This window comes from Cynocephalus volans, chromosome 12 (assembly GCF_027409185.1).
Source record: "Cynocephalus volans isolate mCynVol1 chromosome 12, mCynVol1.pri, whole genome shotgun sequence".
Classification (NCBI taxonomy): Eukaryota; Metazoa; Chordata; class Mammalia; order Dermoptera; family Cynocephalidae; genus Cynocephalus; species Cynocephalus volans.
The window spans coordinates 63,909,945-63,923,487 of record NC_084471.1 but is presented as its reverse complement, the minus strand read 5'-3'; the positions used below and the strand labels follow the sequence as shown (position 1 = coordinate 63,923,487).

Genomic DNA, 13,543 nt, shown 5'->3' with positions numbered 1-13,543 from the left:
TATGCAACTTAAAAGGCCCTTTTAAATATCACTCCAATTTACCTTTATAGTCACGGTTCACCTACTTTCCTTTCAAACTATCTTAAACTACCAACAGATATGCACTTTTTCTTTCAATAATACAAATGTTTCACTGTTCTCAACACTAACACTACATCTTTCTCATTCTCTCCTTGGCAAAAACCCTTTTCTCATGTTTCATTGGAAATGTGGTACTGTTACAGTTCAAGTTATTTTCATACACAGTTCAAGCTTTCTTTCCAACTGTGTTAGAATGACTGCATTTCTACAAAATCTTCATAAATTTGCAGTTGATATGGACTTACATATCAATTCAGATAGATAACATAATATTTTCCCTTCCTACTTCAAAGTTTATTCCTTTCCTCTGAGGTCCCACACGAAAGCCTCAAATTATCTTTATAAATAAAGTGGAAATACCTGATAATACCAAGGTCAAGGGTTCAGATCCCCATGCTCACCAAACACCAAAAGAAAAAGAAAAAAAAAAAAAAAAAAAGTGGAAAGATATTTTTTAAAGGCATTAAAACCCTAAGTCAACCCAAAAGTCAGGATCACTCCATAAAGACCACAAGTAAAACCAACATTAACTGTTTCAGAAGTCAGAATTAAAGGCATGGACTCCTCAGGGCTATGAGATAGTTTTATGAAGACCCTCAAATCGCATGCAAAGTATGTGTACATGCCTTTTTCTGGGGAGAGGGTCCATACCTTTCATCAGAGTTTCAAAGATATCTGTGACCTCCAAAAGGTTAAGAAGTACTCTAGAGAAAAAGCAAAGACAAGCAAATGTGATTAAAGAGTGAGTCCTTTTTAGGCTGTCAGGGGCACCTCATCTCTTAGACTGTAATACCTGATCAGAGGACATTAAGTAAAAGTGACTTATCCAAGCATATGCAAATTTAATATAGACCTGATAAATACAGATTTGATGGAAGGAGGAAATCCATAAACCAACACAAAATCCATACAGGCAAGTCACAGAGCAGCTAGTGACTTATTCCAGGGATCCCCAAAATGGGACAAATAGGAAGAAAACATTAGATCTTCTATTCATATTTCCTTTTATCTCATTCATTCAAAAATTCCTTTTTTGGGTATGAGAGGGTCTTCAAAAAGTTCACGGAAGGATTTATATTATCTTTTAATTCCGTTTTTCCACGAACTTTCTGAACCATCCTCATATGCTTTATAACATACGTAACAGTACCAAAGTACATAATTTGTAGTGATAAGCACATATACAATGGTGGTGCTTGCTCTTTTTTTTTTTTTTTTTTTTACTCATCACAATAAATATTAGGAGACCACTGATCTAATGTACACATTTCAGTACCACCAAGTTAACAGTAACTCTAGAAAAACAAAAACCCACTAAGGCCGGCCCGTGGCTCACTCGGTAGAGTGTGGTGCTGATAACACCAAAGCAACGGGTTCGGATCCTATATACGGATGGCCGGTTTGCTCACTGGCTGAGCGTGGTGCTGACAACACCAAGCCAAGGGTTGAGATCCCCTTACCGGTCATCTTTAAAAAAAAAAAAAAAACCCACTAGTACAGTTTAGAATCCAAGAGTAAGAAATATATCAGCTTTCACAGAAAGATAAGTTGGTGTCAAGTAATAAGTGACTAAAGAAAGGACCCTACCCTTACTTTCCTTAACTTAAAAAGCTCATCAAGCTTTGAAGGATCAGTTTTCAGTTTCAGCTAAATCAGCCTGGTTTGTCCGAGGTTCCCAAGATGATGTGACCAAAATATCTAATGGGAAAACTACTTGTGAAACCACAAATAGACAACTAATCAACATATTCTAATAATTCACCCTAAAAGAAACTACTGTCTTCTTCCACGAAAATAATTGTGAGAAAGCAACCAAGATTCCCAAATACACAACTTAAAATAGCTTCTACGATTCGTAGTGTCACCCAGTGGTGACACCAAGAGATGCAGGGTCCATCCGCGATCTAAAATGGGACAGAGATAACCCTAACCTTGGAATCGTTCTTCCAAAATACTGCGGCTATGAGTACTCTCTCTGGTGGTGATAGGGAGTGGCGTTAGGGGAAGTCAGCGGGCGGGCTGAGAACCGCGTGAGAGAATTCGAAAAACTTTTAAATTTGAAGTATCTGTAATTTTACTAATTCTTGAGGCCTCCTCAACCCCAGGCTTCTATGGGGAAGCCTATCTACTGGAGCCTTTCCCAGGTTTCAAAACTCGCCCCGGGGACGTAACCCTACCTAGAAAAAGGGAGCGGAAGCATTTTCTGATCACGTTTAGGACCGATTCAGATAGAAATACACAAAAATACCATCGTCTGTTAACAGGCGCTTCTCAGCTTTGGACAACAGACGGGAAAGCAACCCAGGGAAGAAAAAGGGGTCCTGGGTGCGGCTTGTGGCAAAGAGGAGGGACCACTGACGTAATGCAGCACTGAGAAGAAACGAAGAGTATAACTGGTAGAAGACACTTACAGAGTCCGGTTGGAAAGGGTGACGGACGACACAACGATGAAGAAGGAAGCCGAAATAACAAAGACAGCAGTAAAGCCGTGAAGAGCAATGGGAAATTAGGAAAGGCGTAGTGGGGTAGGGAGGCACAAAGGAAAAGAACTACGGCGAGAGCCGAGAAACGAAGTGGGAAAGCCTTCAAGGAGAACACTTACGAGAAGGCGCAAGCCACCCTGCAGAATTTAGTTCCCAGAATAGTCCGCCTCAGCCCTTTCCCCGCTTCACGGTACCTTCAGCTTATGGAGCTCCACTGTCTCCGCCGCCATCTTGGTGCCCCTCAACCCCGCCGGGCTCCCGCCCGCTGCCTCCGCCTCCAGGGGCTCCCGCCTGGGCGAGGAGAACCAGAGCCGGCCAATCGCAGTCCCTCATACTCCCACCCTATACCAACAGCTCTTCCCATTGGTCAGTAGCTGGCTTCGCTCTCAATCCTCTCGGCAGCTTTCTTCACCTCTCAGAGGGTGGGACAGGGAGAAGGGCGGGTTTTGCATCGTTCGAACGACAGAAATGGCAACCAATTGTGCGTCCCTATTGCAGACTGCTAACCAACGGGCGGCGGCAGCTCTGATTCTGTTCCGCCTGGAGGGAGAGCGCAGATGGGGGCGGCTACTTTCTAGAGAGCACAGGTGTGGAAGCGAGCGCCGCGCCCCTAGCCGGACGGGCTTCTGAAGGTGGCAGGTAGGGGCTGCCCAGAGACTGGAAAAGGTTGCTGAGGGAAAACGGTGGGAGGTGAAAGGGGCGGTGGGAAGATTGCGAGTTAAAACACCGCGAGGGGAGCGCTGAAGAGATCCCTGAAAGGAACCGACGAACGAGAGAGGGAAGCTGGGAGGAGCATGGGACGTGTTCAGGACCAGAGTCTAAGGAATTTTAGGTAGAGAGGGGCGAGGAAGGGCTGTTTCCTAATTAGGCATCATCAGCTTTCGAGCTAGATTTTAAAGAGCCTAGTTTAGACGATCAGAGCCGCCCGTGGGGTCAGGGCTAGGGTCCATCTCGCGAGGCGTTGAGCTCAGGAAGGGACCTTCCTAGCCCAGTCCAGAAGCTCTGCGCAAGTTCTTGCAGTCCCACGCTTGAGAGAAGGAACGGGGCTGCTGGCTGCTTACATGCCAAGAGGGTGACAGGGCGGACAAATCCCATAGAAAAAGGTGGGGACAAGAGTTAGCTTTACTCTCATCTCTTCTTAGTGGTTCCTTGATTGAGTCCATGACTCCCTTCTGGAATTCTGGGTGTATGCAACCTCTTAATGGTTCCTTATTAACTTCTTAAGGAAAGTAAAGTGAGATACCCCTGTTTCCTTTGCTCCTTTAAGTGGGTGCCCCAAACCTAGGCTTACTCTTTCATCTTACAGCTGAAGTAAAAATTACCATGTCTCTAAAATGTAGGGAGAATCAATTATGTCTCAATAAAAATAAATAGTATGTACATATATATATATATATATTTTTTTTTTTTTTTTTTTTTTTTTTTTTTTAATGTAGGGAGAACTCTCCTTGCCTTTTAAAGTTTTTCCAAGTCTTCAGTTTTCCCTTCTGCATGATGGGGAAGTTCTTTCATTCCTAATAGATTCAGGAGATTTGGGTTATTCAGGAGACAACTGGGGGGAACAGCTCAAAGAGAGGTTCAGAGGAAATTGAGTTGGACTCCTACCTGATCCCCCACTATGGTAGGATGAATGTGGGGGTGGCACACAGTGAAGTAAACCCCAACACTCGAGTGATGAATAGCCGGGGCATCTGGCTGGCCTACATCATCTTGGTAGGACTGCTGCATGTGGTTCTACTCAGCATCCCCTTCTTCAGCATTCCTGTTGTCTGGACCCTGACCAACGTCATCCATAACTTGGTAAGCACTAAATCACACCCTGTACCCACCCCAGGTTTTTCCCAACCAAAAACAAAATAAAGTCACCAATTGTTTGGGGGTTTATGTCTTCCTTTTGGGATCTTAGCATAATTCTTGAGGTGAAGGACTACTTTCTGCTTCTCACACTTCTGTCTTCCCAGGCAATGTATGTCTTCCTCCACACGGTAAAAGGTACACCCTTTGAGACCCCTGACCAAGGAAAGGCTCGACTATTGACACACTGGGAACAAATGGACTATGGGCTCCAGTTTACCTCGTCCCGCAAGTTCCTCAGCATCTCTCCTATTGTACTGTGAGTCTATAAGGGATAAGGGGAGAGGTTGACTTAGAAAGCGCTCCAAGAGCCAGGTAGAAAGGCCCATGGGGAAGCTTTAAGAAAGCAGACTAGCCATCTAAGACCCTTTGAAGATGTTATGGGATACTAGTTTTGAGACTACAGAGATCAGTAAAAAGTAGAAGACAGTATTCAGAAGCATTCCCTGCTGCCTTCTTGGTAGTAGGGAAATGGAGAAGGGGCTGAGAAAAGATAAAATGCCAAGTAAAACCTAGTTATTTTACACTTCCAAAAGAAGTGAATAGATAAATGCAGAACTGATCTTAATCTTCAAAAACTGTGGGGAGTGGAAGCAAAAAGGACTGTAACAGTCATACAGGCTGAAACAGCTTCAGTTGTCATTTCCCATGTCATTAACAATTAAGAAACAAACTGACTTATAATTTCCAGTTAAAGGTGCTATCTGATTATCTCGTCAACCCCAAAGTAAATACTGTTGACATAGCTGGAATATTTTCAGATATCCTACATGTAATAAAACCGGTCATTTAAAATAGAAGAGAAGGTCACTGGAAATGCATGAATATGGATAGGGAAAGCCATTCTCATCCAATTTTTTCTTTCTCCAGCTACCTCCTGGCCAGCTTCTACACCAAGTATGATGCTGCTCACTTCCTCATCAACACAGCCTCCTTGCTCAGTGTACTACTGCCTAAGTTGCCACAGTTCCATGGAGTTCGTCTCTTTGGCATCAACAAATACTGAGGGATGAGGCTGAGGACAGCTCCACAGGAATGGGGAAGGCATTGGAACAAAGGGCTATAACATCCTTCCCTTCTTCTCCATACTGTCTTCTATATTTTGAAAGCCAGAGAACTGTACAACTTTTCCCAAACTCCCAGGAAGAGAAGAGATTGGAAAATGGGGATCCTAGGCCCAGCCCTGCTAGGGGCAAGTTTCTTTGACTCTGGAAAGACAGGTGAGGTAAGGGACAAATCACGCTGCTCCACAGCAGGAAGCCGCTTGAGCAGCTTCTTTGGTGATTACATTTCTCCCTATCTTCCACACCTACCACTTTCCAGCTCTGTTTTGCTGTGTATTTCCTTATAATAAAGGTCATTTTTTTAGTTATGGCTGCAATTTGATCAGCAGGAAGGGTAGGGAGATATCCTCATAAGGCTGGGGAAGAAAGATGGAATCCTGACTTACTATACAAAGCTTTAAGCAATTTTTTATCCCCTCTCCTTTGGTCCAGTAGGAGGTGCCCTTCACTTTCAAGCAAACACTTAGGGAAATAATTCTCAAATGAGAAAAAGGGCTCCCACTATATGGGCAAAGAGAGGGAAGATACAGGTTGCCAGTTATATATTTATAGAAAGATAATCCCCTGGCTTTAAATAGATATGTACATACAAATATAAACAAACCTAAAAAAATACCCTTTGATCACAAGGGGGCTTTTAGGAACCCCCTTATCACTTCCCCTCACTCAAGGGCAGAGGGCATAAGTCTGTGTTTTAAAAATTACTAATTTTAAGGGCCAGCCCGTGGCTCACTTGGGAGAGCATGGTGCTGACACCACCAAGTCAAGGGTTAAGATCCCCTTACTGGTCATCTTTTAAAAAAAAAATTACTAATTTTGGCCTTCCTTTTAGCAATAAGCTTGAAGTTGGGTGATTTACCCACAGTGTGAAAGTAAGGAAAAATTCAGAGTTTCCACTCTGAACTCCACACATCTCCCATAATTAGGGCTACATGCTTCCTTGTTCTCTCTTCTAACTCTCTCGTATATCATAGTAAAGGAAGGGACTCCCTCCTGAAATGGATCAAGAAATAAGATAGACTCATTGTTTTTTAAAAAGGGAGGGGGAAAGGTGAAGTATCACCTGCTCTAAAAGCAAACAACAAGACAAAGGCATACAGACCCCAAGGAAATACTGATTCTACACCTCAAAGGGATATATTGTCCAGCCCAGGTCCAGGCCCTAGGTTCTTTGCTGTAGCCACCCCCTATTTCTTTGGTATTGTCAGAAGACAAGATTCAGTTCCCGGGTACTGGGGAGGGGGGCGGGAAGGGTTCTTACAAGTACTGAGTGAACGATTTAAGCTTAAAATTTTCCCTTTTTAAAATATTTAAAAATAAACAAATCAAACTCCATCCTGTGCTGTACACAGCCCTTTTGACTCCCTGACATTGATTTAAAGAGAAGAAAAGGGGTGTCAACGTTGGAAGGGCCTCCTCACTTTCTTTCGCCGCTTCGGTTTGGCTTCTCCCTTGGGTACTGTACTGTTGGGCTTGGAGGCTGCCGTGGCCCCAGGGCCAGGCTGAGGAGCTGCAAAGAAGTTCCCATTGGACATCTGGCCTGGGGGTACTTGAAAGATACGGTTCAAGAAATCCTGAAGGTCAGCAGGAGGGGCATCTGGGGTGGCTCTGAGAGAAAACAGAAGAGATAATAAGGCAAGAAATGTTAGAAGCATATGGTTACCAAAGTTAAAGATAATACTGAGTCAGTTCCCAAACTGCCTAGACAGTGAGGCACCTAGGTGTCCTAAACATCTGGTTATCAGAAACCATATTCAAAACTGGAATAGCAGATAGATTATTGAGAAAAATACCACCTACCTCTGCCGCCCACTGGTGCCTGGGATCCGAGAACCAAATGAGATGTGATAGGGGACTCTGTGGGTATCTGGGGAGATTCCCACACGTTGACACCCAGCCCATTCTGCAAACATGAGAAATTATTAGCCAAAACGCCACAGTTTAGAGCACATAGCACATATGAAATCAGGAAGTAATAAGCCCATATTTGTAGAGGACAGAAGGGTACCTGTAATGTCATACACCTTTCCATCCATCAGTGCAAAGTAGGTGATCTTGAGGCCCAACATACTTGATTCTGCCCAAAAGTCTCCTTCCTCAGCAGGATGCAGTTTATTACACTCGGCACAGTATCTGGCACTCTTAGGTTCCCGGTCCATTTCAAACCTCCTGCAACCCAACAAAAGGGTAGTTCCTTCATAATTTGTCAAGCCTACCTAGGGCATTGCTAGTAGTCTCACTACTCACAAATATGGCTGAAACATCTAAAATTATTTCCATTTAGTTGTTTCATATGCCTATGTACACCCTGTCCTCAACCTTCTATCTTTAAAGCCAATTTCTTTTTCTTACTGTTAATTCAAATCCTCAGTCTCTTGACAGTAAGGCAAAGATAGGTAGAAACCTCAGGGTCTTTTTATTCATTTGTGTCCCACAGTTACCAATAATATTCACAAGGAAGGTCTTTGGTTACCCAATCCCTGAGCTGTGGCTGTCCCATCCCTTCCCTCCTATTTCATACCTATGCTTTCCTTGGCATCGGCTACACATCATAGTATTCATTGCCTCTTTGAGGTCATCTTGCAGCTTGGACAGAAACTCATTCACTGACCGGCTCAACTCATTCTCTGCCATTTGTTTCCTAAGAGAAGAAAGGCTTTGTAAGTCAGGATATTGAGAGAGAAACAAGAGAAGACAGATCTAATGGCCTCTTGAGACCCCTGGCTAGCTAGAAAGAAAAACAACTTTAGTTCTCTCTTCCTCAGAGGGCCTCCACCCACAAGTCCAGGGGCCTCTCCTATTGAAGATTTTTCATTTGCTTCACCTGATAATTTCCCATCTGCAACTTACATCTCATATTCCTTCCGCCTTTCAGGGTTGCTGACAATGTCCCAAGCAGCTCTCAAAACCTTGAAGGCCTCCTCAGCCCGAGGATGATGATTTTTGTCAGGATGAACCTACCAAAACAAAGAGAAATTTCATCACAAATCCATTCCAAGCCTCTCCCCATCTTGGGTCTATTCTCATATCACAGGGTTCTCTTTCATCACCCTTCTGGAGAGTCAATATAACTTAATGATTAATTGCTCTGGCTCTACAGACAGATCTGGGTTCAAGTCCCAGCTATGTCACTTATTAGCTATGTGACCTTGAATATTTTATCTATCAGGGATTGCTGGGAAAATTAAATAAGAACACATATGAAGTATATGGAACAGAATCTGGCACAAGGATGATCCACCATCCCGGTTTTCCTGGGACTGTCCTGCTTTTAGTACTGAAAAGTCCCAAGTCTCAGGAAACCCTTCAATCCCAGGTAAATAGGGATGGTTGGTCATACTACCTGACATACATACTAAGCCCCTTTTAATTTTATCAGTCATAAAGTAAGAGTCCCAAAGATGTTACATCCTCAAACTCATTCTTTTCTAACTAGAAAATTCTCATATCTAAAACTTCCTTCCCAGAAATAAAACAAACTATTATGATCTCCGGGACTTTTTATACACTTTTCAGCCTTTTCTCCAAAGACAAATAATATCTGCTCTTCCTTTCTGCTTCTGATTGTTCCCGTCCCCACTCTCAAAAAATACAGAGATAAAATTAATCTCCTAACAATGCCATATAAACAGAATTCCAAAACTAATAGAACAGCCTTTTAGTCATGTTCACACTGGGGCCTAGTAAGAGTTCTATAAAAGAAACCCACAGACACTCTGGCCCAGGGCAAGAGAGAACTGTAGGGGTAGAAGTATGTTTGTTGAAGGTGGGAAAACTTAACTACACCTGTACTCCAAGAGAAGTTGAAAATTGAGAATTTTGTAAGAATAATAATCCCCAAGAGGATGTATGCTAAAAGACATGAAAGTGAGAAAAGAGCTCTACTATTAGTAATAACTTGAGGGTAAGCAGCTGATACTCTAAGAATATCCCAGGCTATCAACTAAGGGGCATGCATTTCCCACCAAATTAATTGAGTCCTTTGGTAAGTTACAGGCCTGGTGGTTTACTGTACTTTTAATCGTTAATGGAAACCTTGGTTGCCCTTCCCTCTTTGGTGTGATGCAGCCATTAAGATAATTTGCACACTTTACCAGTCCAGCTCCATATACTCAGTAAAAATAGACCTCTAATGCAATTTACACACATTACTAATATTCATAATATAGTTTTACTTGTATAGAAATAGCAATAACAATCATATATCTAATAATAGCAACCTAATAGCAATTTGACTGCATGCTTGTATTAAACTATTTACCTCAAGCATATGGTTCATTACAACTCCCACCTACACACCCCCTTATCAATAAAAGCAACCATATTTTCATGTATGACATACATATGCGTACACTTCTCTATGATTTATGTTCCATTTTCCTTCCCTTTCCTATTCTCGGTTGCTGGTCTTGAAATAGACTGTTTTCTTCTACTTAGTTCTGGAATAATCACTCACATGCACTCCCTAAACCCTCCCACACTAGGTCCATATTTGCCTCTCTGAGAGAAACAGTTGGGTTTCCCCATGTTTAAAAAACCCTCATTTGTTCAGGGAAGAACAGCTGAAATGCTCTCTGACTAGGAGGACTCTTCTCCACCCTATTTAGAGGGACTTCTAGATATTCCAGAGTGAGTTAGTTCAGTACTGCCTGATATACCAGATTCAACAACAAAAAAATCTTATGACAAAAAACAAAATGGAGGAAAGGTCAGATCCCATAGCAGAGGGGAAAAAGGCTTCACGACACTTTCCTAAGAACATGTTACTCTTCAGCTTCAAGCTGACTTTCCACTCTGCCTTCCCTTTATTCCACTCTCCCTAAAATTGGAATAGAAAATAAAATATGGGGGCAAAAGAGACAGGAAACGGGAAGAGTACTCACCATCACTGCCAGCTGCCTATAGGCCTTCTTCAGTTCAACATCTGATGCTGTGGCTTCAACCCCCAGCACGTGGAAAGGGTTTAGCTCATCCTCAGGAACCCCAGCCATGGTCAAGAGTCTAGCCACTTCCTCTTCAGGCTGGCAGTAGCGCCCACTAGCTGCAGGTGCAGTCCCCTGCCTATTATACCTCTGCTTGACCCAAGGTAATTCCAGCCAACCCCACTGAACTATTCTTACCAGCCGCTGCCATGGCCTGCTATGTCTCAGTAGAGTCACACAACGCTGCAAGGCCAGAGAATCCAACCAAGAGAAGAGCCAGGTGGCCTTATCCCTCCAGCCTAACCGGTCACCCAGCCCCACCAGAAACCTCCAGGCCAACTGTAGACAGCCCAAAAAGAGGGCCAGAGCCAGGAGTAACAGAGCACCTATTAGCCTAAGAAAACGGGTTAATAGCCCTGCCCCATAGTAAAACCCCTGGCTTAGAAACTGGAACATCACCTGGGCCCAGCCCCCCAGCCACCCTGCCCACACTCCCACCCAAACTCGAAAAAGGTCCAGATCACTGCCTTTCAGTTGCCTGCATGCATAGATGAGATGGCCACAAGTTTCCACGTACTCTCCCACCAATACCAGCAGTTCAATCAGCCACCAGAAGCCTGCCTGTCCAAGCTGACATAGTTCCTCTGCTCCCCACAATCCCAGGCCTCTGCGTTTATCTGCCTGACTTCGTTTCCGGCCCAGACGATGTCGACCAGGGGACCTGGGATCTCTACGTCCACCCTCCCGAGTATCCTCCTTGGTTGGAAAGCGATGCCGCTGTTTCCGGGATGGGGGTTTCTTTCCACTGGACACACGTGAAAAGTCACGGGGGAACTTAAGAGGTTCTTCATCATCATATTCCTCTTCCAACTCTTCATCTTCCCCCAAGGCTGGAGAGGTACAATGGTGGCAAAAGTTGCTAGAAGAGCCATCTCCTCCCTCAGAGTAAGGACCTTCAGGGATTCCAAGGGCTCCCTGGCAGTTGCAAACAGATGGAATGGAAAGAAAAGAAGGATTCCCATCCTCCTGGTACCCAGCCTCATTCTCTCTTGAGAGTTCATGGTCCACTCCTGACTCTTCTTCTGAAGATGCCTCACTCTGATCAGGTTCCTCTCCATCCCTAGGTGGTCCTGGACCCCTTGGGGGGCCATGGCTTGGATCCGACCAGTGGGCTGGGTTTGGGGGCTGTGTGTACTTAGGACCAGAGTGCTCTGTGAGGCAGCTGGTACCATTAGGAGCATTCCCTGCTGAGTCCCTGAGTCCTGAGAATGAAAGTATTTCAGGGTCCACGGAAGGTCCTGAAGTCCTGAGGGAGGCACCACTCCTGTGGTGGGCTCCACACAACCCTCTTTCTCCGGGGTGCTTCTGGGCCATGACCCAGGGGCTTCCTGAGGGTTTTAGGTCACAGCCATCATGGTATGTTCTTTTTTTTTTTTTTTTTTTTTTTAAAAGATGACCGGTAAGGGGATCTTACTTGGTGTTGTGAGCACCACGGTCAGCCAGTGAGCGAACCGGCCATCCGTATATGGGATCCGAACCCGGGGCCTTGGTGTTCTCAGCACCACACTCTCCCGAGTGAGCCACGGGCCGGCCCCATCATGGTATGTTCTGATGCCTGTAACAAAGATATCAAGGTGAGGATGGTCAAGGATGGAACCAAGAGACGAGTTAAATAATCTTAAATTGGGGACATACTTATGCACCCACTTCCCTTTTTTTCCCAGGTTCTTTTGGGGCATCCGCTACCCCCAATAAACCAGAACTAGACTAACCACACCATGCTTGCTCCCTCCCCCTCCTCCAAATCTTCTTAGTTTTTTTTCTTTCCCCAGAAAGCTATAATCTTCAATCAGGGAAAGAGGAAGGTACCGCAAAGGGTGTGGTCCAAGAGTCACTCTTACGAAAAAGGGAAAGACTGCCGGAAAAGGGGGCCGCAGACTGCCAGAAAAGGGAGGAGACCTTGCGGCCCTTAAGGAAAACCTGGGGGCAGAGCTTAGAGTTGCCCCTGAGAAAGACAACCAGGGAACCCACGGGCTGGATAGAAGGGGCAAAGGTAATGTACTGAAGAGCGGCGGTAACTCCTCCCCCTCGAGCAGCTGGGCCTGGGGCCAGGCGGAGCCACAAGAGCAGCTCCTCCGGCTCCGCCTCCCGCTCCCGCTCTGCTTCCGCCTTCCGTCCCCGCCGCGGCCGCCGACCTGTACCTACTTCCGCTTCCGGGTCACTAGGGAAGAGACGGGAAGGAAAAGAAAAAGCGGCTGGCAGAACCAAGAGCCAGTCCCGCAAGCACTGAGTCAAATCAGAGGAGGTGGGCCTAGGGAAGCACTGGCCCCGCCCCTTAAAGGGCCCTCTGTTGCCTCCCTCCTCGTGCTGGAATGGGATCCTCGCAGGTTGCACCGCTGGAAGCGAAGCAAGTGGCCTCTGCAACAAGCCTGCGGACCGGGAGCTGACTCAGCGTTGCTCTGGCTATATTCCCGGCTTATGCCGAGAATGGGAGATGGAGAACAGCCACCTAACCACACACAGTTGTTTCCTTTTCAGACAAAACCAGGGAGCTCAGAGGAGCCACCGCCCTTATTTCTTCCCTGCGGCCTCCAGAGAGGACAGAAGCTCCCTTGTATACTGCGGAGGTGGAGCAGAGGAGAGGGTGCCCCGGGCTAACCCCCGCTCTCTCCCCGAAGCGCTGCCTCTCCTTTCCCAGCAAAGCTCGGCCTCCCCCGGGCCTGACCCAGCTGGCGAGCTGCGCATTATAACCGCAGCTCCCACGGCCCGGAATCCGCCCCTCTGGATGCAACTCCCAGGCTAGGTCATAAAGTGGGGCCGGGGTACTGGAAGCATTGCTCCGCTGGGCTCAAAACCGTAGCGGAGTGCCAAAGAACACTGCACTCATCTGCATGCTGCTTTGCATCTCATTAGCATACCGAGTCTTTGGTTTACACCCGCCCCCGCCCCCACGCAGGACCCCCTCTCTGTCGGTCCCCTCCTCTGCACACGCTTCTAGCCTTACAGCGCTCTTGTCAGTGCCCCTTCCAGGCCCCGTCTTGCTCCGCAAGTTTTTCCACTGGTGAACCCCCCGCCGGCGCTCCCAAGCCAGTAAAAGCCTTTTCCCTGGGTTCCCGATCCCGACCACCCGGTTCTCCAG

General features: G+C 45.9%; 3 protein-coding genes across 9 annotated transcripts in view; 1 reads left to right on the top strand and 2 right to left on the bottom strand.

Annotated features, from left to right (window-relative positions):
• Nucleotides 1-2,835, bottom strand: part of SARNP (SAP domain containing ribonucleoprotein) — a 46,249-nt gene extending 43,414 nt beyond the window's left edge. Inside the window, exon 1 of the mRNA XM_063075730.1 lies at nt 2,759-2,835. Coding sequence (XP_062931800.1) covers nt 2,759-2,794 — 36 coding nt within the window. The 5' untranslated portion in view covers nt 2,795-2,835. The remainder of the gene's footprint in view (nt 1-2,758) is intronic.
• A 279-nt stretch (nt 2,836-3,114) lies between these two features.
• Nucleotides 3,115-5,786, top strand: ORMDL2 (ORMDL sphingolipid biosynthesis regulator 2). 2 transcript variants are annotated; one of them, XM_063075597.1, is made up of 4 exons: nt 3,115-3,203; nt 4,190-4,364; nt 4,526-4,677; nt 5,289-5,786. In XM_063075597.1, exons 2-4 carry the CDS (start codon nt 4,191-4,193, stop codon nt 5,422-5,424), a joined length of 462 nt encoding a protein of 153 aa, XP_062931667.1. In that variant the 5' UTR covers nt 3,115-3,203; nt 4,190; the 3' UTR covers nt 5,425-5,786. The 2 variants fall into 2 exon arrangements, with proteins under 2 accessions (XP_062931667.1, XP_062931666.1); XM_063075596.1 differs by having other exon boundaries at nt 4,001-4,364.
• Nucleotides 5,787-5,983: 197 nt separating this feature from the next.
• On the bottom strand, nt 5,984-13,535 carry DNAJC14 (DnaJ heat shock protein family (Hsp40) member C14). 6 transcript variants are annotated; one of them, XM_063075590.1, is made up of 8 exons: nt 13,409-13,535; nt 11,879-12,625; nt 10,366-11,792; nt 8,333-8,439; nt 8,004-8,123; nt 7,491-7,651; nt 7,283-7,385; nt 5,984-7,090 (listed from the first exon to the last, which is right to left on the bottom strand). In XM_063075590.1, the coding sequence occupies exons 2-8, from the start codon at nt 12,141-12,143 to the stop codon at nt 6,880-6,882; spliced, it is 2,394 nt and encodes a 797-aa protein (XP_062931660.1). In that variant the 5' UTR covers nt 12,144-12,625; nt 13,409-13,535; the 3' UTR covers nt 5,984-6,879. The 6 variants fall into 6 exon arrangements, with proteins under 6 accessions (XP_062931660.1, XP_062931663.1, XP_062931662.1 ...); XM_063075593.1 differs by having other exon boundaries at nt 10,366-12,019; nt 12,274-12,625; XM_063075592.1 differs by having other exon boundaries at nt 10,366-12,019; nt 12,467-12,625.
• Between the last annotated feature and the right edge of the window lie 8 nt (nt 13,536-13,543).